Source organism: Megachile rotundata, chromosome 15 (genome assembly GCF_050947335.1).
Source record: "Megachile rotundata isolate GNS110a chromosome 15, iyMegRotu1, whole genome shotgun sequence".
Taxonomy (NCBI): Eukaryota; Metazoa; Arthropoda; class Insecta; order Hymenoptera; family Megachilidae; genus Megachile; species Megachile rotundata.
Window position 1 is genome coordinate 12,530,277 of NC_134997.1, and position 23,964 is coordinate 12,554,240.

The 23,964-nt window shown below is 38.6% G+C and overlaps 3 protein-coding genes across 8 annotated transcripts; 1 reads left to right on the forward strand and 2 right to left on the reverse strand.

The window, feature by feature from the left end:
• Window positions 1–76: 76 nt before the first annotated feature.
• On the reverse strand, window positions 77–1,723 carry Ttc1 (Tetratricopeptide repeat domain 1). The gene is made up of 4 exons (XM_003703447.3): window positions 1,277–1,723; window positions 981–1,157; window positions 705–887; window positions 77–616 (listed from the first exon to the last, which is right to left on the reverse strand). Exons 1-4 carry the CDS (start codon window positions 1,550–1,552, stop codon window positions 437–439), a joined length of 816 nt encoding a protein of 271 aa, XP_003703495.1. The 5' UTR covers window positions 1,553–1,723; the 3' UTR covers window positions 77–436.
• Window positions 1,724–3,682: 1,959 nt separating this feature from the next.
• Window positions 3,683–23,184, forward strand: Tk (tachykinin). 4 transcript variants are annotated; one of them, XM_076539999.1, is made up of 11 exons: window positions 3,683–4,115; window positions 4,269–4,395; window positions 4,601–4,723; window positions 4,783–4,916; window positions 5,512–5,616; window positions 5,852–6,806; window positions 20,959–21,124; window positions 21,187–21,423; window positions 21,484–21,985; window positions 22,045–22,267; window positions 22,326–23,184. In XM_076539999.1, the coding sequence occupies exons 7-10, from the start codon at window positions 20,960–20,962 to the stop codon at window positions 22,209–22,211; spliced, it is 1,071 nt and encodes a 356-aa protein (XP_076396114.1). In that variant the 5' UTR covers window positions 3,683–4,115; window positions 4,269–4,395; window positions 4,601–4,723; window positions 4,783–4,916; window positions 5,512–5,616; window positions 5,852–6,806; window position 20,959; the 3' UTR covers window positions 22,212–22,267; window positions 22,326–23,184. The 4 variants fall into 4 exon arrangements, with proteins under 4 accessions (XP_076396114.1, XP_076396113.1, XP_076396116.1 ...); XM_076540001.1 differs by having other exon boundaries at window positions 3,696–4,115; window positions 4,783–5,616; window positions 21,484–21,705; window positions 21,766–21,985; XM_076539998.1 differs by having other exon boundaries at window positions 4,783–5,616.
• On the reverse strand, window positions 14,040–17,716 carry LOC143265819 (uncharacterized). 3 transcript variants are annotated; one of them, XM_076539997.1, is made up of 2 exons: window positions 17,463–17,716; window positions 14,040–16,943 (listed from the first exon to the last, which is right to left on the reverse strand). In XM_076539997.1, the coding sequence occupies exon 2, from the start codon at window positions 16,941–16,943 to the stop codon at window positions 15,645–15,647; it is 1,299 nt and encodes a 432-aa protein (XP_076396112.1). In that variant the 5' UTR covers window positions 17,463–17,716; the 3' UTR covers window positions 14,040–15,644. The 3 variants fall into 3 exon arrangements, with proteins under 3 accessions (XP_076396112.1, XP_076396110.1, XP_076396111.1); XM_076539995.1 differs by having other exon boundaries at window positions 14,040–17,065; XM_076539996.1 differs by having other exon boundaries at window positions 17,486–17,715.
• Window positions 23,185–23,964: the final 780 nt, after the last annotated feature.

Consider the following 23,964-nt stretch of genomic DNA (forward strand, 5'->3'; position numbering starts at 1 on the left):
ATTCTTCGTTATCTATCGTGTCCTACCATATCGGTCGAAAAATGGACGTTCCGACAAAGGATTCTGACAAGGATGGTTAAACGTGTTGATAGAAATTTTATTTAAAGCTAGAAGAAAACTGCAGAAACAAATACCTCAAGTACCTTCAAACCTCTACTTTTATAGGAGCTGATTCGCGAAGATTTCTCCTGCATTTTCTGAAAGTTTAACAGTCATTGAAGTTGTCTTGTAAGTAGAGGCGATGAAGTAACGAAAAGTTTCATTAGTGCGCGAATTAGAACGTTTTTCATGGAACGTCGAACAGCTTCGTTTCAATTTTATTACGCTTCACGAACAGCACACATTCGAATAGAATTAACATAAGTATTTATAAACATGTTCCATGACACGTTCAGTTCATCGCTTATGGAACATGTATCCCGATCGCGGTTACTTATTAACTATGATGTTGGTGGAACTTAACGGAATAACCACCGCTGTTTGGATCCTTTTGTAGTTCGAAATTGTTTGTAGAAAGTCCGAACGGTTTCAACACCATGTTTCCCAGGTCCTTTAACTTTCCGAGCATTTCGGCTTTTAGTTTCTCGTTCCTTTCTTGGATCAGTGGAGGTAACCTCTAAAAATGTGAAGTTTTTTAAGAGTTAATAGTGAGTTAATATTCTATAAAAGTTGATTAAAATAGAGAAATATTTTGTTATAGTTACTCGAACAGCATAATTTGATTCTGTATGTGCTGGATCGAACGTTAGAACCTTCTTATAATCCTCCAGAGCTTCGTCAAGCTTTTCTGTCTCTTCGTATAATTGGGCTCTTCTGACATAGGCTTTGACATAATCGGGATTCAATTCTATGGCCTTTGTGCAATCAGATATGGCAGGTTCCTTTTCCTGTGAATTGCAACAAATACAATCATACAGAATTTTATAATGAACCATGTTTAAATGTTTTGTCTCAATAGATTCATGTAAACTAATCTTTACCAAGAGTTTTGATTTTGCTGCAGCTCTATTAGCGTACAAAATGGATCTTTCTTTGTTGTAGGCCAGTGGACAGGTCTGCAGCCCTTGTGTGTACATGGATACCGCCTCTGTATAGTCTCCCTTTTTAAAAAAATCATTTCCCTGGTTTTTTAGTTTGTCCGCTTCCTCCTTCAGAGTCTAAAAACAGTACAAACCTTAGTCTTACAATTACACAAGCTTATAATTACATATGCCTATAATCTCACAATGAAATTTTAATTTGATCAACGAGATTAGAATGTTTGACAAATACCAACCTCTTTCTCGCTTTCGGAAAGAGTAAGTTCCCTGTCTTTCAACGACTCCTCGTCGATGAAATCTTTCGGAACGTTCGTATCTTGTTCAGTTTCATCGTCACCACTCTCTGTAACGACTTTACCATCACTGTCTTTTGAGTCACCACTATCCAACGTTGATTCAGCACCTTCGTTCGACGCGGACTTTTCGTCTACCTTGATACAAGAACTTTCGAGATCTTTTGTAAGCTCCTCGATGATCTGTTCGTTCGTTTTTAAACTTTCTTTACCGTCCATCGCGTCTTTTTATCTGGATGACTCGGCGCTTCGTACAAACAAATACCTCGTACTACGAATGCTTAATTAAGGTTATATTTGCTATGCCATTGTTCTGCTCAACATCATCGCACCCATACGCATCGAGCAGACGACTGAAATTATCCGTCAACCTTACGTCAACGACGCTGCTCGACGCGATTGTGAAGACATCTCGTTTGCGTTTCTTTGAGATTCGTTTGATTGTCGTTAGATTGCGCGCCATTCCAGTATCGATAAGTATGCAAATAGAGGCGATACCGACGAAAAATTTGACAGGTACAAAACGATACGATCAATTTCAGTGATTTGTGGATATATTTTGTACACTTTTATAATTGAAGAATGGTCAGCAATGCATTATTTATATGTTTTGATCATAATAGTTCATAAATAATGTTCGGGTGATGAGTAATTAATTATTTCGTGTCAGCATTCCGATACGTACATGAGCCGCCTATGTCAATTCTATTGCGCATGCAAAGTGTAATATTTCGGCACTTTGACGGCGTAGTATGGTACCTGAGGCATTTAGAAACAAATTTCTATTAGGGTTTGATGCGTTTTGATGCCTAATAAAGCCAGAAAATCAATTTTTGTCGAATTCGGTCCAAAACGGTACAGGTGGCGCCATCTAGCGGCGAGCGGCGGAACTACGAAAAAATTACATTTTTGATTTTCTCGAAAACTAGGAACTTTTTCGAAATTCTGAGATATACAAATTGTTCCTTTTCGCCTACGGAATCGAACGAGTCTAATTATAGCCTGCTAGGACCATTATTAAAGAAATTAGAAAAATAGCCCATTTCATGGACTAAAAAATTGGCGTCCATCTAGCGGTGAAAGTTGGAACTACAAAAATAGAAAATCTCGATTTTCTCGAAAACTAGGGACTTTTCCGAAATTCTGAGATACACAAATTGTTCCTTGTCGCCTACGGAATCGAACGAATCTAATTATAGCCTGCTAGGACCATTATTAAAGAAAATAGAAAAATAGCCCATTTCATGGACTAAAAAATTGGCGTCCATCTAGCGGCGAAAGTTGGAACTACAAAAATAGAAAATTTCGATTTTCTCCAAAACTAGGGACTTTTCCGAAATTCTGAGATATACAAATTGTTCCTTGTCGCCTACGGAATCGAACGAGTCTAATTATAGCCTGCTAAGACCATTATTAAAGAAAATAAAAAAAATGTCATTTTATGGAGAAAATTTGTGGCGCCATCTAGCGGCGAAACGGCGAACTAAACTGAAAAAACGTATGTCCGTCCACGCGTTAAGGGAAAATATAAAAAGTAATATTTCGCAACTTTGACTACGCAGTATGCTTCTTTAAACATTTTAAAGCAATTTTTGTTGAATAAGTTATTCATTTTTTTGCCTATTAAGCCCAGAAAATCAATTTTTATTTGACCCTTTTACTGCGTGTTCGGACACTCATTTTTTCACTTTAATTCGCAGTTTCGCCGCTAGATGGCGCCACAAATTTTCTCCATAAAATGACATTTTTTTTATTTTCTTTAATAATGGTCCTAGCAGGATATAATTAGATTCGTTCGATTCCGTAGGCGAAAAGGAACAATTTGTGTATCTCAGAATTTCGGAAAAGTTTCTAGTTTTCGAGAAAATCGAAATTTTCTATTTTTGTAGTTCCAACTTTCACCGCTAGATGGACGCCAATTTTTTAGTCCATGAAATGGGCTATTTTTCTATTTTCTTTAATAATGGTCCTAGCAGGCTATAATTAGGTTCGTTCGATTCCGTAGGCGACAAGGAACAATTTGTGTATCTCGGAATTTCGGAAAAGCTCCTAGTTTTCGAGAAAATCGAAATTTTAGTTTTTCGTAGTTCCAACTTTCACCGCTAGATGGCGCCACCTGTACCGTTTTGGACCGAATTCGACAAAAATTGATATTCTGGCTTTATTAGGCATCAAAATGCATCAAACCCTAATAGAAATTTGTTTCTAAATGCCTCAGGTACCATACTACGTCGTCAAAGTGCCGAAATATTCACTATTTTATTTTCCTTATATACTTGTTCGGATCCTCATTCTGTACGTTTAGTTCACCCGTTTCGCGGCTAGATGGACGCCAATTTTTTAGTCCATGTTTTGGACTATTTGTAACGTGAGGAAATTCAATTTTTACATTGAAATCTATGAGGATCAGTTTTTTCAGTGATTATTCCTCCATGGCAAGTCCGATTTAAAATTCTTTTTTCTATGTCCATCTGGATGTACATACGCATGTGCGTGTAAAATTTGATGAGAATTGGTTGAGTGGTGTAAAAGAAAAACACGGACAAAGAAGTTGCAAAGTCAAGATGAGCGATCCTGGAAATTTAACTTTGATAAATTTGATCAGAGGATGTGGATTCACTTCATTATAACCTCAATCAATGTCTTATAGACAATCGAAATATACTGCGTAGTTGGTACTTGAGATTACAACTGTCACGTGTCCACTACTGAGAGAGGATATCAGTCAAAACTTTTTATTTAATTATTTTAGTAGTGTTTACTGAAAAGTGTTCACTTCCAGGTAACAGTTTAATAAAAGTTTGCAAACTTTCAATAAATATTTGACTTAATATATCAGTTTAAGTTTGCGAACTTTCAATAAATATTTGACTTAATATATCAGTTTTACTGAGCTTGTTCATTAAATGACCGCCATTAATTCATCCTCCCGTAGGTCCACTTATCGGATAACCCGCATACTCGTACCTTTATCAAACCTAATCCCGCCAAAATACTTCCGTTACTGTCATCGATACAGTCGAAAATGTTCGTACAGTCTCGTAATAAAAATACTCATCAAGGTAGGTACAAAAGTAATATTCAATTTCGTTAATAGACTTCAGTTAAGTATTACTCGAGCATAATCTTATTCGATCACGTTTTGTTATGGTCGGGCGTAAATTATTCACGGAGGAGGGAAAGTTATCGTTCGTATGCGTATGAAATAGCAAAGCAGGACCAGACTGTATTATCAGGATAAACTTACAAGGATCGTACGTGTTCTAGTCTCATCAAGCACGCCTGTTTACTCGTGCTGCGTAAGGAAAAGCAAACTGCAACGTTTATCGAGCTGGGGCTTTTCTTGCTGTGCAATTCTTACAAAGGAACTTTCGGATTCAATGAGGAGAGGTAAGAAAACATGATTCGTAGGAAGAAAAAAAGTTTCACTCGTCTTTGATTGATTCTAGCGGTTTCCGTTGAGGAGAATTGTTTGCAACGTAAAATGAAGATCGCGACAAACGACGCGAAATCAAAGGCGCAAACAGGTTGATAGCTGCTTCGAGAATCGATGGGTTTACTTCCGTTTCGATGACGATAACAGGTGATAAGCTACTGTAGGAAATACGGATGCATCAGAATTAGAAACAACCCACGGATTTCCGAGTGCAATCAGTCGATGCTGTAATTTCGGAACCTCGAAAGCGTGAAGCGTCATCTACGCGCTGTGCCGGTTCAAGGTCGCGACCCTGATTTCGGACACTCCGTGTTTTTCTCCCAGAATTTTTCCTACTAACTCTTCGCATAAATCTCTGAGTATTTCTCGCGTGTCTCACGCTGCAACACTGTAACATTACACGGATATCACGCGAGCTTCTTTCCCCGTTTCTTTCGTACTTCTTTTACGCAACGGTAAATACAATTGTCGCATTTGATATATACGCTCGAAACGATGGAAAATCGAAATTATGCTGCGGGAGAGAATCGTGAAAAGCGCAAACGGTGGTCACAAGGGTGTATTTTTCTTGCTGGAGGTCGGTAACGGCGCACGACCACGGTAAATCGACCGTGTAACGAACGATAGTTTCTTCTCTTATGAACCGTCACATAGTGAACCTCAAGCTCCGCAAACGTATGTCGTACATTGTATACCATTTACTTCCCCTTCGCAAGTTTTCTTCTCTTTCTTTTCTTTTTAGATTCAAGGATTATTCGGATATCGAATCCTTGAAGAAATTCGTGGCGCATCTGGATGAACATCTCTTCGCATGCAGTGAACATGCACACATAATTGTGACGTCAAGGTACATTAATATTACTTCAGGTGAAATTCTACATTGTTATAAATTGTAAATTGCTATATGAAGATTTAATGCATCTATTAGGGGTTTCAGTAAGTAATTAAAATTTTATTTGCTGGCTAAAACCATTTATTTATTAAAGAAATCTTAAATGAACAAAATAATTTCCATCATTTTCTAACGTTTTTTACCAGCGTAAAGACAATTCCTTTTTTAAAAAAGCCCTTCCATTTTCCAGATAATAACTGTGGGGTCATCGAAGAACTTTCGAATACCTAATATTTATAATCAGCTGATTTTTCCACGATTCCGGGAAGAGGATTGATAAATTTTTCACGCAGAAGGGGTATTGACAGAGATTTTTAACTAAATGCTGGTTAAACGCTTTTATTTGCAGAGCATTAACGCGACACCTCTGTTCAATTTCGTCGGCGAAAGCATCTGTTTGCACGATTTCATCCATCCATCGAACAATATTTTCGTTTCACTCACCCTCGTTATCTCTCCTCGATAAAGAACGTAGGACGATCGAACCCCACATTCCGATTAGTTACACGATTACGCGGTCGAATTTGATTTCGCCGTTTCCATCGATTCGATTTTCGCATGTTCAATGTCAGGTACTTGGATAACATCTCTGAATATGGTAAACCGTCATGAATATTCATTAAAACTTGATATGGAGTTTGTTAATCGAGCGCATCGAATATACGCACCGAGTAATTCGATCGTTGTTCTTCCAGCGTTAACAAATTTATCATTTTGCAGTCCACGATTTGTACCCGAATTTCTTTATCGAAAGGGAGAATCATAATGAGCGAAAACAGGGGAAGAATAAGCGAGGGAGGGGATGAAAGCGGTGGAGGTAAGATGTAAAGATGCAAAGGGGGTGTCGACGGTCATCCGGATACAACGTACTCGAAATAGCTGGAAATTCCAGCGAGATACGTTACGACGGAAGGGGTACGGTTTGATTTCTGTTTCCAACGGTGGTGCAAGCTCCGTTCTCTCATTGGTCCCAGTGATCCGTGACGTCACTACGCCGGCCTATGTATAAGGTGAAGCACACGGAGCGTCAGTTCATCGTTGTCCGTCACGTCGACCGGGTCTCATCCTTTGAATCATCCTCTGCTTTCGAATACCACCGATCGAATCAACGGACACTTTTTTACATCGGACCAAAACGAAAAAAGGTAAGGATTTTAAACGCTCGTCGAAATTTCTGATCGACGATTTTTGCAACTTCTTTGCAATTCTTTGCAACGACGAGGAAAAAGTTTCAACAACTTTTTGTTCGCGACATGTCGCTTTTGTCGTTATTCTATTAAAGACTGCACTTTTCATCGGCAGAAACCGTCGCATTCGAATCGCTTGGAGCGTTTACTCGAACACAAAGAGCGCGCGTGTCAACTTTTAACATTCTGTCTCTCGGACGACGTTAACGTTTTATGTCTTTCGAAACCGCCCATTCTTTTCGCCGATATAAACGCGTCTTTTCATCGTACATGCGTGTACGGTGTATTTATGTCCGGCTATATTTTCTCGATATCCTACTTCGTGTATAAGGAGACGAGGATGGAAAAAAGTTGCGTTATTTCAAAGATCATAGGTAAATGCTGCGAAAATGGAACGGAAAATAGGGAGACGCGTGGACTCCGAGAGCAACAGGCTTCCGAAAAGAACGCGCGAGCGCGATCGATCGACAGCCAAATTTATGGATTTTTTGTTTAATCTTTTATCAACGTTTCTTTTACCACCTCTGGAATTTACAAGACCGGAATTTTTATCAAGAAAGGGGAATTAAATTTATTGGTATTTTTCTTTTACTACAAGATAATATAATTTATCTGAATTATTTATGAGAGTAGACAAAGGGTTAATATCCCCTATTTTCAACAGGGTTTTCCGTCGCTAATTGTCTCCGTATTTCGCAAACATTAAAAACCAGATCGACATATTTCTCGGAGGACCACGTTTAATTCTCCAGCGATCTTTCACCTAAAGATACAAGCTTCTCGGAAATATTCCTCAGAAAATAATAGGACCACACTGTTCGTGCAACATTGTTAACAATTTTTCCTCAGGGGCGAACACAGGAACCAATTAATTTCGATGTACTTTTCTGACGTTGGCTGATTCTCCAATTCACTGTAATCGTTACCACTGTATTTGTTGGTAATTTCAACCTGTTCAACGCGTTACAACCTTTTGAAATCGATCGTTTGATCCGAAATGGCATTCGACACTGCAACGAGATCATTTTACTTTTCGCAAAGGGATGCGAATTGACGTTTTGAATTTTAGCAATCGATATTTGAGTTGCTTTGGGATTAATTTTACTGACATTCAGTTTTGTTTGGAGTTGTATAGAGAAGTCCAATAGCCAAGACCAATAGTCAAATTCAATAGTCAAATCCAATAGTTTGATACTGAGTTGACATAACATTTCAATACACTTCTGTTTTAAGGTACTGTTCTTGCACAGGTGCAAGACTCGTTCACTGCAATTGAATTTTTGGTTCTAATTATAATTATAATTATACCAAATGTTATAATCAAGGATCTGGAGGCAATGCAGAACATTTTAACATTCTTCTGCCTGAAGCAATAATTAGCTGACGCTGTCCAGAAAATTGTGGGTTAAAGTAGCTCCAAATGAACTCGTGACACAACCTTCATTTGTGACATAACCATATATTTATTATAATTTATTATTTATTATAATTTTAACAAAAAGTGGAGGATAAAATCATTGCTATTATATTATGTATTTGAGTGATTGATTTTTACTGCTAATAATTTTAGCGATATTGCTTTCTCAACCCCTAGGATTATCCAGATGCGTCGGAACCAATCACAGCCACAATATTACAGAGCGATATTAATCCAATATTACTAAAGAAAGTTACAGATCAATAATCCAATATTACAAAGAACGTTAAAATATTTGGTATTCGACGTGAACAAATCCTATTGAAATTAATCAGTTCGTCAGAATAGTACAAGGCATTGATACGGGTACCTGAAATTCTACCAGAACCGTACAGCCGTATTACGACGTGAATGGTAGGTGTACTAACGATGAAAAAGCTGCGATCGAACGTCCACGCTGTGTGAATACGCGACATCCACCTTCTATTAGCATCTAGCGACAGTTTATTACGGTATTACGTAGCAACACGCAAGTTTCATGCATTTTGCCTGATTAATGTATCTGATTCAAGTGTCCCGCAGTGCATTTATAGACCCACGGATTTTCTTTCTCTGATCTTCGGGTTTTAAAACCGCCATCTTCCTGTTCTTCGAGTCTGACGCGCTTACAGCTCAAATGTGACAAACCTGTGACAAATGTGACTCAAATTTTGAATACTCAACTTTGAAAGTTAGGTCCAACTATAAGTTGCATTATCAAGGATCCTTGAATATAAAATACTCGGAACATTTTAATTTTCTTTGCTCGTTTTAATGTTACAGTTCTGAGTAGTCTTAACTGACGCATCTGATAAATAAATGGCACGGGAAGGGGTTAAGTATATGTACTGATCCAGGTATCTCTACAGATTACAATAAAATTTCCTTTCTATTCAACGAAGAAGACGTTCGCAAAAGTTTTCCAGTTTGAAAACTCAGCGAAGGCGTATACTCGATTATTACTCTTTTATCGCTCTGTTTCCTATGCCCGATGTTTCGTTTACGATCCGTATTCTCGTAAGACGGCGGCGACGGTTTAAAACCGTTCGTATTGTTGTTAATCACGACCCGGAAAGATGGGGCAGACATTTTTCTCGTTTACGAACCTCTCCTCGTTTGTGATTAAAAACGATTTGCCTGCGCATATCTGTACCGAAAGAAAATACCACATCTTCATCTTCTAAATCCCTCGGATATTCCCTTTCTTCCTTTGCATTTCTTTCACTTAGACTATCGCTTGAAATTGGAAATGTTCGTTTAAGGTTACCGCCCACTTAACAGCGCTGTACCGCAGGATCATCTTTCACTTAATTCAGAAATAACTATTATACTACCTGTACAAGCATCATATATTATTATATTATTATTTGCATACATGAAGTGACTTCATTCAGCTGCTGTTACAGTGGTTTTAAGATTGGAGATGCTCGTTTGATCTTAAGATTACCGCCTACTTATACTAGCTGCACTAGCATAATTCATTATATAATGTATTTTAATTATTTTATTATTTGTACACATGAAGTGATTTGACTCAGCTGCTGTTAAAATGGTCTTCACATTGTAGCTTGAAATTGGAGGTGCTTATGTAGCCTTAAGGTTACTGTCTACTTATACTAGCTGCATTAGCATAATTCATTATATACTGTATTATAATTATTTTATTATTTGTACACATGAAGTGATTTCATTCAGCTGCTGTTAAAACGGTCTTCCGATTGTTGCTTCAAAGTGGAGGTGTTCGTTTAGCCCGAAGGTTACCGCCCACTTAACAGCACTGCACCGCAGGATCTACTTCAGATCCTTTCTTGTAATTCATAAATAACAGCTATTATAGTAGCTGCACTAGCATAATTCATTATATAATGTATTTTAATTATTGTATTATTTGTACACATGAAGTGAATTGACTCAGCTGCTGTTAAAATGGTCTTCACATTGTAGCTTGAAATTGAAGGTGCTTATGTAGCCTTAAGGTTGTTGCCTACTTATGCTAGCTGCACTAGCATAATTCATTATATAATATATTATAATTATTGTATCATTTGTCCCCATGAAGTGATTTCATTCAGCTGCTGTTAAAATGGTCTTCAGATTGTAGCTTGAAAATAAAAATACTCGTTTAGCCCGAAGGTTACCGCCCACTTAACAGCACAGAACCACAGGTTCAACTTCAGATTCATTCATGTAATTCAGAAATAGCTATTAAATTACCTGTAGCATAATATAATTACAATATTCTACGTATCATACGTGTATCATTATTTGCATAACATGCATGAATCGATTCGACTCAGGTCTTCAAGCTTGTCGCCCATTTAACATAACCTCACATTTTAATGACACGTATTTTACAAATCACGGTATTACACTCGTACATGTAGATTTAACGCTGTCGTTAAGCGCCTCGTGTCAAGGAATAGGCATGTAACGCTGAAATTGCGTTTCAACTTCCGAGCATTACTTTTTGAACGAGATCGTTAGAGTTTTATCCAATTCGCAACTCGAAAGTATGAGAAACGTTGATAAATACGTGAACAGGTAACAGTAAAATACGGAATAAAGTCTGGAGAAAATGACCAGTTTAACGAACAAAGCCAGTAGGAGCTAATCACCGTGAAACCGAACCGGAATAAATCTAAAGATCAAGATTTAATTAAAACTTTTCGCTGGGTGCACAATGGCCGAACTTGTAAAATATTGATCGTAGCGTTGATTAATTATTACAGTGTTCATTTTACACATTTATTAGTTAATTTTCGTAGGTGCTTCGTGTGCGTTGCATACGTAGGTGGTCCTTTGATGGAAGCTGCGTCTGACCACTCGTCGACTCGAACTACTGTAAAATGTGTGTACGATAAGACAACTTTGTGACAAGCTTGTCGCGTTTCTCTATACGTGAATTGAAATGAGAAGCGATCTGTATGTTGCGAAAAGCATCGTCGTTACAGGGAGACTTCAACGCGGTAAACGACACGGCAACGTCTTAATAATTCAAGTGAATTACTAAAATTGTCAAAAATTACTGAATTATCTTCTCACAAAATTTGTACGTTACATTCACAATGAAACTAAAACACAATGAGAGTAGACTAATTTTTTAAAGAGTTAATCCTTTGCAAGGTATAATTCTTCAAAGGTGTACTGCTGTTGCCAGATGTCAGCCTTCAAACATTTTACTTAAAAAGTTTGCCCAATTCTTTCAAGATAATTATTTCTCTATCATTCATTGCTGCTATTCTGTTGCACTATATTCATACATCATGTGTATAATGTTATAGATTCAGTTAAAAAATATTTACTTCAAATTACTGTATTAAACTGACTGGTGAATGTGAGTCACCAAAGGGTTGAATGAAAGAAGTCTTCTTGCACATCGATTCTACAGTTTATTGCAACGTTATGGCAATTCAAGATCACTCTTTAACAATTACAAACCGAATAACCTTGTAGCATTTTTACAATAAATATCTGATAACAAGAATGATTATTCGTCAATGCAGAATGTTCTAAACAGTCAAGTGATGAAGTAGCTTTAGGAACCGTCAGATAAAAAGTTGACAACGGTTCGATAAAGACCTAACTGACAGGCCGAAGTACCTAAATGTAATTTCGAGGCTCTTAACTCGTGATCTCGCTAAACGGCGGGTTTTCTCATCGCGGTTTAGCAGGTTGCTAATCCGTCGGTAATTGGATGCTTCTTCGTTATCGCTTGTCCTCGATCGAGGTATCGTTAAGTTGGGCGATTTATTATGCAGGAAGAAGGAAAAAAGTATTAAACTTCGAGGTGAACTTGTAACATCGATGATTTAAGACTCTTCATGTTACTACCCTCTGCTCGTTTAATCTCTAACGTTTGCACTATCTCTTTTCAACGAAACCGCTTTCAACGTCTCATTCTTTGCTCGAATTTTGTCCGCGAAAGGAAATGTATGCAAGAGCGCCGGCATCTTACCTTTGAAAAATTAATGACGGCGTTAAAATATCTTTTAAAGCGGCTATTGAAGATCGCGGAGCAATTTGCAACTATAATGCTCGCAGAAAATTCTATTACGTATTCGTTTGAGACCTTAAAATTTTCATTTCGATCGTGGATCTATAATTTCGAAATGCCAGAAAAGAAATCTTTCCCCGACACTGAAGAAAAATTCTAGCGTGACACACGCTCGAAGAGAGTCGGCAAATTTATTCTTCTCGCGAACTGTCCGATAGGGGCGCCCCCTTGGCTGTTCAACCCCTACATTTGTACACGTCACATTCGCCGCAAGTCACGTCACGGTGCCCGCGAGTTTATCGATAAACGAATCAAAAGTCAAAAGTGAACTTTTTCTGTTCGTATCAGGCCAGAAAAATTCCTCTGAAGGATCGTGTACGTGCGAAGGTGAACATAGGGTGCTTGCCCGAAACACGCAGAGATTGGCCCGATAGTGCACGCCACCGAAATAAAATTTAGATCTCGATGTTCAATTTAACGACGCGTCGCTTTTCAAACTCTTCGGATTGTTAGAAACAATTTTATCGCTCCAACATCCCCAACTGTACCTTTGTTGCGAAATTCACCGTAACTTTGAGGTACTATTAATATCGTGTCTAGGACAAACACTTCGACGTCACAGTTTTTCGATAACTTAAGTCACCCGAATGTTTATTCAATATTTCAACATCAAAATGATTCGGTATTGAGATATCGATTCATGATTTGCAATGGCGCTTTGAAATTATAGAATGCGATATCCAAGCCGTTCCGCGTCAAACGTTACGATATGTGATACACGATACGACGTTCACGATTTACGGCATACCGAAAGCTAGTTAACGAAAACGATAATCATTTGTCCGCTCCGAAACTAATCTTACGGATAACAATCCAATGAAATTGAGATCGTAATAGGTCATAAAATGCGGTGCGCTGCTGATAGGTACCTGGTATAACGAACACATTGCATTTATTTCGGAGTAGATTGTTGATTAAGATGCTTCTAAACGTACTTTATGACGGTATTTTAAATTACAGAAGAGAGAAGAATTTACTTTTTGATTGTTTTGTAATGTTGAAGTGTTAAAATGTTTATCCTTGAACGAACTGGTATTCTTCGTATAACAAAGGTTATGTACGTTCAAAAATTTATTTTGAAGTATTTTATTAATTACGGAGGTTGTATCATAAGCGTACTTTAATAAGAACTGATAGAAAATAGAAGAATTTATTTTTTGATCATTTTGTAGTGAAGTATTGAAACGTACAACGAACAAGTCTTCATAACCAAAGTTTATGGGCGATTAAAAATTTATTTTGAAGTATTTTATTAATTACGGAGGTTGTATCATAAGCGTACTTTAATAAGAAATGATAGAAAACAGAAGAATTTACTTTTTGATCATTTTGTAGTGAAGTATTGAAACGTACAACGAAGTCTGCATATACCAAAGTTTATGTACGGTCAAAAGTTTATTTTGAAGTATTTTATTAATTAGGGAGGTTGTATTATAAACGTACTTTATTAAGAAACGATAGAAAATAGAAGAATTTGCTTTTTGATCATTTTGTAGTGAAGTATTGAAACGTACAACGAAGTCTTCGTATACCAAAGGTTATGTACGATCAAAAATTTATTTTGAAGTATTTTATTGATTACGGTGGTTGTATCATAGACGTACTTTAATAAGAAACGATAGAAAACAGAAGAATTTGCTTTTTGATTATTTTGTAGTGAAGTATTGAAACGTACAACGAACAAGTCTCCATATACCAAAGTTTATGTACAATCAAAATTGAACAAAATTTCTTTCCCCATATTTGCAAATGCAATTTTTGAACTTGCCTGTGATAATCACTTCAATTGGTTTCAATGTTGGACCGTGTTCGTAAACGTAAAAGACGCGCGACAATCCTCTATAATGAATAATTAATACCTGGAGTAATTACGAGAAAAGGGAGAATCGACGCAGCTCGTCAACGTCTGTGTACGATACGTCGACCCACCGTACGTTATATCTTCTGTTAGCCACCGTAATATCGTGGTTTCATCGAACGAATAAATATCAATGAACGATAACCGTAAAACTCCGGCGCGGTTATACGAAACTTCGATTGCTCTTCTCGATTTATAATCGAGTCTCCTGCGTTTCAAAATTAAACAGTGAAAATATAAGAGCTATAAGATCTGAAATAACAGTGAACATTTCTTTGTTGCCTCTTTTGAAAATCTTTTAGCGAATAAAATACATCACATGGAGCTGTCATTGTTTAACTTTTTGAAACGAAAGTCACAGAGTTTTACATGAATCAAAACGTGGTACGTCGACAGAAAAATTGAAAACGTAAAAACGTGGAAATGCAAACCGAAAGATTTTTTGAAGGTTCTGCATATCAGTCCCTTTTCCACGAAACAGTTATCGACACTTTTATCGAAAACGCTCAAGGAAGGTAAAGTCTTTACCGTGTCAGAAACTGCGTTTATCCAATTCGTGGTTATTCTTTAAAAGGTCTTAAATTGAGTGCACATATAACTACATAAAAGCAGTTATCTCCTCGATTGTGTTACGTACACTTCGAAATCCTATCATTTATCGAAATTTTGTCATTCTAAAAAGATATACCTTGGGACTCGAGAGAAACTAAACTCGAAAGTAATTACCCAGGTAATCGGCGGTTCGAGTCGCGAAGAAAACGAGAGGGAAGGTAATGGAGCAGTCGCTTAACACTAGAAGAAACACGATTCGACCAACTGCAACCCTGCTCGACGCGACTTGGTAATTTTCTCTGCAATTCGTCCGTTTATTCGATTAGTTCGGTGACTGTGACTAGTCGAACCCGTGATACTCTGAAATTGTAGTCCTTGCTGTGTCGCTTACAATTTTCACTCTGCATTCTAATGTACGTTCACTCTTATGGTAAAAAGTAGCAATTGTTAACTAGTCAAGTATTTTTGTGTCGCATTTTACACAGAATGGACAAACATCTTCACTTTCGATACAAAATTCTATGTTCTTTTTAATCTTTTTGAGGACAAGAATACTTCACATTCTTACACATTCTATTTCATTATTTCAGTTCATTCGTACACTGTTATTTTTGTTATAAATGCTATAATTTGTCAGGTGCGTCAGTGCGTCACTAATATTATACAGACAAAGATACGAATTGTAACAGAGATGAAATCGATCATCTCAAAAATAGTACAATTTAAAAAATCATTCGTACACTGTTATTTTTGTTAAAAACACTATAATTTGTCAGGTGCGTCAGTGCGTCACAAATATTAAAACAGACAAAGATACGAATTTCGACAGAGATGAAATCGATCATCTCAAAAGTAGTACAATTTAAAATATCATCATCACAAAAGTTGGTACCCAGGAAAATAAGCAGAAGAGAACTTCTGCACATAGGTAACATCATAACGAAATCCGACGTCCGCGTTTCCTCTTACGGCGCACCGGATGCTGGAGACATTTTTGTAGAGCGTCAACGGCGGTCCCTCCTCCCCGCAAGGAGGATAAACGAGAACTTTGCTCAGATTGATTCTCCCGTTCGGTTTCGCCAGCTTCACCCGATCGATCTTCGAGAACTCCGGGCGACATCGGTAACGACACCTCGAAAACTTGGACTCCGGACAGCAACAGGTTGTACTCGAATTTTTCCTCGATTCCTCATAGTTTCGGTGGCGGAACAAGGGCTTTTCGAGATGAGCATAATCCATCGCGTCGAATTGCAAATCTCTTGAATTCGATTCGAATGCGAAGCCCTCGGGAGAGACGTCAGCTTTGATTATTCTGCGACTCCGTTTTTCCTTTTCTTTAGTCGATATTGGGTTCGGAAACTGTGGTCTTGCGTTCGTTCGAAATTTTGCGATCGATTCAGAACGGTGGTTTGTGGACTTGAGACTGTCTTCTCCGCCCCCGGTTTTTCGGTTGGAGACGCCGGTGTTTATGGTCTCGCTGGACCGAACTTGTGAACAATACTCGGAACGAGCGAGCATATCGCTCGTGGGACAAAAGGAATCAGGAGCTCGCCATCTTCCTCTGCCTTTTCTGTCCTTTCGTCTTCTTCCCCTCGATTCTCTGTGTCCGCGCTCTGCCTCGTCCATCGCCTCCTCGCTCGTGTAGTTCGATCTGTATAACCTATTATTCTTCCGGAAAAAATTATCGACCCAACTAGTTTCTCCAAAATTTTCGTAATCAACATTCTCTTCACGTTGCGATTGATTTCTCGATCGATCCTCCTCTTGCAAATTGAACCTACTCCTACGGTTGTTCTCTCGTTTCAATAACTCTTCGCAGAGAAGGATCTCTGTACTGTTTAAATCATCCTTGATCGGAAAAAAACGAGGCATGTGTCCGATTTTTACGTTCGGATCCGACGCGAAATCGGAACCGGTACAAATAAGTCGTTTGCGTTTGGAGCAAAACGACGCTGCCGATAAAACAGCATCAATTCCCTGTGGTCGTATTTTTCCGTCGCATTTCGATTCGCCGACGCATCCTTCCGACCAGCTTTCCACGACACGTTGATTCTCTTTTACGGCGGCGTCGAAATGACCGACTACTTTCGAAGCGCTCGAATCTTCGGGGACGTTGGGAGCTTTGCGAGCTTCCTTGCGGGATTTACTCGATTCTTTCTCTTCCTTCTTTTCCATCTTTTAGTTTGAGATGGTCACAATTATTGAAATATAGTCGGCTGCTTAACAATGTTTAACCCCTTGCATTATTTAATTGCTAGGTCAGTCAGAAGTAGAGTCATAATATTGTTAAACCTTTGCTGTAAAATTTGTTGGATACGTTAGTCAAAACTCATAGCTAAATTAAAAAATTGATCAGGGTTGAAGGAGTGCGTCACGAGTGCGTCACGAGTGAGACTCGTCAAAGTACAAGGTTTAATGAAGCTTCAAAAGCTACAGAATACAACAGATAAAGAAAGCTGAAATGTATTAATTCAAGAAAAAATTGATCAGGGTTGAAGGGTGCGTCACGAGTGCGTCATGAGTGAGACTCGTCAAAGTACAAGAATTTAATGTAACTTCGAAAGCTACAGTATACAACAGATAAAGAAAGTTAAAATGTATTAATCCGAGAAAAATTGATCAGGGTTGAAGGGTGCGTCACGAGTGCGTCATGTGTAAGACTCCTCAAAATAGTGCAAAGTGTTTGTAACTTACTTTGCGTTGAAAGAGTAATTTACATTAAAAAATGCAGCAGAGAGGTTTTTTTAAATTATTTCACTTCGAAGCAGCCACGCTGGTATGGATGCAGTCCACATATGTACATACAACATAATCGACTATAATTGTGATAAATTCCTTGCTAATTTGATTTTGGGACCAAACTACTTGTCCCATCACTCAAATACATGCCTGGATAGTACAAGAGTTACTAATATTTAGGTTACATTTTTAACCTAACGTGAAATGTATGAAGTTCGATCCATATCGAAAGATTTGTTTTGTTCAAGAAAATAAAAGAAAGCACATTTCTTTTTCGAGGATTCTCATCTTGCATCCCCATTATAGTTATCATTCTCATCCCCATTATCGTTATCACTTTCATCCCCATCTTCACGTTTCACGATGCCAAATGCTAGTTCGAAAGACCCCACCGAAAGACTAAAGGCTTTCAAAGAAGACTTTCTAAGATTCGTCGAGACACGTCCCATCGAAATTGCAACGATCATACTCGTCTGCGGATTCCTTTACTGGATTCGACAATTCGTTCCTATGTAAACTTCAGTACGTACTTGTTCAGCGATAACAAATTTTTATGTGAAACTCTGTAATCGCAATTCTCTTCACGGCGTTTCGCCTTCCAGTACTCGATTCCAGTGACCGAAGAGATCAGGAAATGGTTGCTCCAACAAAAAACCGCGAACGTTCCTTTCGATGAAACCCATTCTCGATGCAAATCGAAGCCGGTGCGACACGCAGTCACGCGATCTTACACGGAATATGCAGATTTTGCAGCTGATTTTCACCGAATCCAGGTTACGACACAAGGTACTTGGATACGACGGTTTACTCATATGTACACTTAAACGTTTCATCACTTCTTCAAATTTATGAAGACTTTAATATTCTGGGAGCCTCAAAGACTTCTAAGCATTTTATTTTCTAAACATTCTGAATACTTAAATATTCAGGGAGCCTCAAACTAGACTTCTAAGCATTCTATCTCCCAAACATTCTAAATACTTAAATATTCAAGAAGCCTCAAACAAAGACATTCATAGTCCGCCACATTCTTAGCACTGCAAGCTTTGCACTTAAAATTAAAAGTAACGAAATATGTGACTGATATCAAACCTTAACTTTTTATCGCAGATTTCAAGCATCTGAAATTATGTTTATAGATCAAAACTTGTAGAGCACTCTTGATAATTAAAGTGCTAGATCCCCAAATTTCTATGATCCCAAACTTCTACATGTCCAAACTATGTTCCCAAACTACATATCCAAACTTCCGTCCCTAAATTTGACCCTCCCATCTTTTCAAAGCACCTCTCCAAATTCTTAACTCGTCAAGTACCACAGGGAATATAGATTTGTCCTCGAGTGCATCTCGCTTTCTGTTTGTAAATCGTTACGTCGTTGCGTACACACGAAATCGAATAAATATTCCAAAAGAACCCTGCGTCGCTGCAGAAAGGTCATCGTAAAAAAACCGACTTCGAAGGTTTAATTAGCAAGACCGCGGTAAACCGAATTATCGGCATATTTGGTGCACGGTGTCGCGTTGCTATACGCTCCCTATTGTTTGTTAACGCGAATCGAATTTTCACGCAACAAGCGAGCCTGTAATCCGTTTCTATACCGTTTGTATCTTCCGCAAATAAAATTATCTCTGATATTTCTAAAAAGAACCTTTTTCCTCTTGGTTCAAGATACCTCCGCATTTTTAACCGACTTCGTTGCTCATCGAAAGATGTTTTCCGTACAAGCAGAAGGTTCATTTTAAAACAAGGAGCAAAAGAAAGAAGGTATCCTTATCAGCGCGTATTTGCAAAACCAGGAATTTTTCTCCTGGAAAGAGATATTCTTGTTCGTTTAATGATACGCTTGCATACACGTGATCGTTCGCAGAGCAAAGTTAAGATAAAGTTAAAGGTAACTATAATGGCGATTGCAAAGGTTATCCTTTATTTCTTCTCGTGACGCAAACATCCGATACGCGGATTGATTATCGTTACGAGAAGAGCAACGATTCGGAACCGTTTCGGAGCGATTCTTTCCTTCATTCCTCCATCCCCATTCAACCCCGATGCTCGGCTGTAAATTGCAACCTTCCCATGCACCGGCTATTTTTGTTTTACCTTCGAGAGAAAAAAACATCATGCTGGTTTTGACAACGGCAACCGATGCTCTCGTGAGTTACCAATTACCTCCCGATCGAAAAATGTTTATCGATTCGATACGCAAACGAACGTAATCTCAAACAACGCAGGTAACTAGCGAGGAAAGGTGAAATTACCTTCGACCGGTTTCGTGGAAGGTTCGTTGAATACGGATCATCGATTTTAAGAGAAAATGCGGAGTGGAGGCTCGTTTCCAACGATTACACGAGCGACCGATCCGTGAAGAAAAGCTGGCTCACCGCAGAATCTATACGACACCACCTGGAGCACCCTGCTTTCCCTTCGATCTCCTCTCCTTTTCTCCCTCGACCCAATCCCTCCTTTTTTCTCTCCTGTCTCTTTATCGAGTCGAGAAATCCTCGCTCCGTTTATTCCGCGTCAACCGAATAACCTCGACTAACGTCAACTTTTCGATCGCCACTTTCTCCCCAATTTCATTTCGAAAAACCGGTTTTCTTTTAATTACATCGTTCTCTCGTTACCAGCTTAAGCTCTCAAGAACAAACTCTCAAGCTTTTCCAAACTTTTACCTTGTTCGCGTTCCACGCCAGCTGCATTCTCTTTAACGAGTTTCACCAAAGAAAATAAACACGAGCTCAAAAACGAAGTCCTGCAACAGTCTTGAACTATTCGACAAAAATTATCGGGGGGATCGATAACGCTTGCTCGCAAAGTCCGATTCGACAGCGATTAAATTATCCTCCAATGGGGAAATCGAATTCGATGGGAATATCGGAAGAGAAGGCCATGTCGACGTTACGAAATAAAATTTCCGATTTACGACCCTTTTTTCGAATTCCAACACTGACGGATTGCCATCACTGAGCCATGAAACTTGCATCAGTCCGACATTTTTGGACAGTAGTATCGTATGTTTGATGGAGAAGAATGGGTGCAGGAAGTAGACGCTGAAACAAGATGGCCGCCAAGGTCCAAGTGCTAGCAGCTTCATTTGCGATATGTCAATGTAGAAATGTGTTAGAAATTGTAAATATACGAAACATCATTATTCTTGATATCACTTTTTATTGTATAAAATCTTTTATACTTACCTCTCATATTTTTATAAAGTCTTTTTACTTATCCTCCTCCTTAAATCAAAGATGATAAGAAAAATGAGGAGATAAATAAAAAAATGTTGTATTGATAAACTTTGTTGAATGCTATTACTTTTTAATGTATAAATTCTTTTAACTTTTTACTCATCCTCTTGCTTAAACCAAAGTACAAGTTTACAAACTATTGTAAACTAAACTTGACTAAAGTTTTAAACAAAACTTGTGCTAAACGTCGATCGGAACTTGTTACAGAATGATCATCCGTTCGATCGCGTTGCTGATGGTATCACTAACGTTCGCGTGCGCCGAAGAGTCGGACATCCTCGAAAAACGCGTGTCCATGGGTTTCCAAGGAATGCGCGGCAAAAGGGAGTTCTTGAGCGACGAGCTATCGAAACGAGCGCCGATGGGCTTCCAGGTAAAACTGCAACCCCTCAGTCCATCTAAAGTTGTTCGTTTTCTGTAAACACTGCGTTACAGGGTATGCGCGGGAAGAAAAGCTTGGAGAGCGAGCTTGCGGAGGCCATCGACAAGCGTGCACCGATGGGATTCCAAGGCACGAGAGGGAAAAAAGATCCATTGGCTAGTTTGGAGTACTATGACTACGAAAAGAGGGCGCCGATGGGGTTCCAGGGTATGAGGGGTAAAAAGGAGGACTATCGCAAGCGTGCCCCTATGGGATTTCAAGGAATGAGAGGCAAAAAGTCTTTGGAACAGGTACTAGAAATTTTGAAACGAAAGTTGACATTCATGTAATGTTCCACCGATTTTCCATAGATTTTGGATGAACTTAAAGAGAGAAGGTTCCTGGATCCGCGAGAGAATTATATTAACTCCGATTATCCGGAAGAGAAGAGGTGGTATCAAGGTGTTTGCGACGAAAACGATGATCCGGCAGAATGGGAGAAAAGAGCGCCCATGGGATTCCAGGGAACCAGAGGGAAGAAGATTATTCTCGACGCGTTGGAGGAACTGGAGAAGCGAGACATGGATTTTCAGGTGAGCAAATTACTCGCTAACTTCCCTCTCGGTCGCGATACGCTTTATGTTGCTTTACAGGGATTGCGAGGTAAGAAGGATCCGTTCGACGATTACTTAGATTACTCGATCAGTCCGTCCGATTACGAGAAAAGGGCGATGGATCTGCGAGATAGCGAAGGTAGCGAATCCTTTAAAAGAGCCCGGATCGGCTTTCACGGGATGAGAGGTAAAAGAGACGCGGCGAAAATTTACGGATCCAATTCGAGCATCGCGAGAACGACGATGGGATATCGCCAGGGTAAACTCTAAAACAGACTGCGATTAAACGAGTAGAGACACAAATAACTCTGTAAACAGGTAGCGATCGTGAGAACGAGCTGGCCGCGTACGGAATCGACAAACGATCACCCTTCAGATATCTTGGCGCTCGAGGGAAGAAAAATCCACGCTGGGAATTCCGAGGGAAATTCGTCGGAGTGAGAGGCAAAAAATCCTCCTCGGGAACCGTGGAACGAGTCTTTTAATATACCCGATCACATCGAAAGGATGCGCATGGATGAAGATTCGTTGACGTCATTAGGTAATTTACTCGACTTTTTCTTGCGACTAGAAGGGTAAATTAAGGATTTCGGTTTCAGATGTTCGACGGTAGTATCGTTGTTCCCGTTGCTAACGTAGCAACAATAATCACCGTATAGCGTTAGTCTTCTTATCTGAACGCGTCAACGAACAACGGACGATACGCGTAACAACGGAGGATAACGTATCGATTTCATCGACTACCGTTACGTTTCCTTTTGTTTCATTGGCTTATTTACTCTTTATTTATTATACGTTGAAGATTCGCATCTACGCGTCGATCGACGTCCATGGCGACACATCCTTCGAGAACGGAACGTTAGATAATATCGAGATAGTTCTATTTTTCTCTGAATGTTAAATCGTTGAGAATCGGGATACATTCCGTGAGTTACCTGTGTATGTAAAGTTTATTTACGATCATAAGTGTACAGATTTTACGTTAGAAATGTTAGATAAAAGTGTACGAGAATGCAAACGGTACAACGATCGGTGTAACGCCATTCGGAGCCAACCTTGTTTCTTTCTCTTTTTTTTGTTGTACTTTTTACGTCGAACTAATTAATCTTCTGGTACCCGTTGGCCGCGTTCGTGACCGAAACGTCGTCGTAGATAATTTATAAAACGTATAATTATCGCTTTTTCGTCCCCTGTCCGGCCGGTATTCGTACACGCTCCTGATTCCTACGAAACGAGCGGCCCGAGGAAATATAATAAACGTTTCACGATTCACCCAGTTTACCCAGTTACATTTTTCAGCGGGCAAAGTTGCCGCGTGCGAAGAATTATGGGAAAGGAACGCGTATCGTGTACGCGATATACATACGTGTGATTATCGTTTGATAGATTAAACATGTTACGTGTCTATGTACCTACGTCTAATCAAATACATATCAATAAAGCAACGCATTATGTTAATCCTATGTCTGCAATTATCCCGATATATTTTAGTTTTCAACTTCCATATATATTTTTTATCGAGTACGTCTTTGAAAAATTTGCAGCTATTGTATTTGTTACGAGTTAAATAGTCGAATTGATAATATTCACATTTCATTCTTATATTTTATATATTTCAAAGATATACAATGGTCTACTGTAATAAAACACAGCAAATAATTAAAGAATTCCGAAAAAACACTTGTTACTGTATTTGAAGATTCAAATTTCCCGCGAAACGACTGAAGCGACAGTGGCGCCCCCTGTCCGTCAAACGGGGTGAACTACAGGCATCTGGAGCACCCGCTTCGTTAGTTCCTAAAACCGCCGCTTGACGGCGCCTCTTGCAACATTTTATAGCTAATTTGTAGGTAAAATCAATCCCTATTTTATATCTGTAGATAAATTTAGGTGCAAACAACTTGAAATTAATTGCCTTTGCACTAGAAATGTAATTTAATTCATATTGCAGTCAATAATAAAATCAATTTTATTGAATTGAATCGAAAACGATACACACGGCGCCATCTTGTGGCGAAATGTAGGAACTAATGAAACTACAGTTTCAAAAGTGTGTAGTTCACCTTGTTCGCCGGAGAGATGGCGCCACCAAAATTTTAAAATTAACTAATTAAAAATACCTTTTTTCGACTTCAAACGATATTTTTTATTTAAATGCGATCATTTTTATGTTCTTCTTTACAAGGAGAAATATATATGTAAATTAAAAAGAAAAAATATTATTATGTCAGAAGTCAA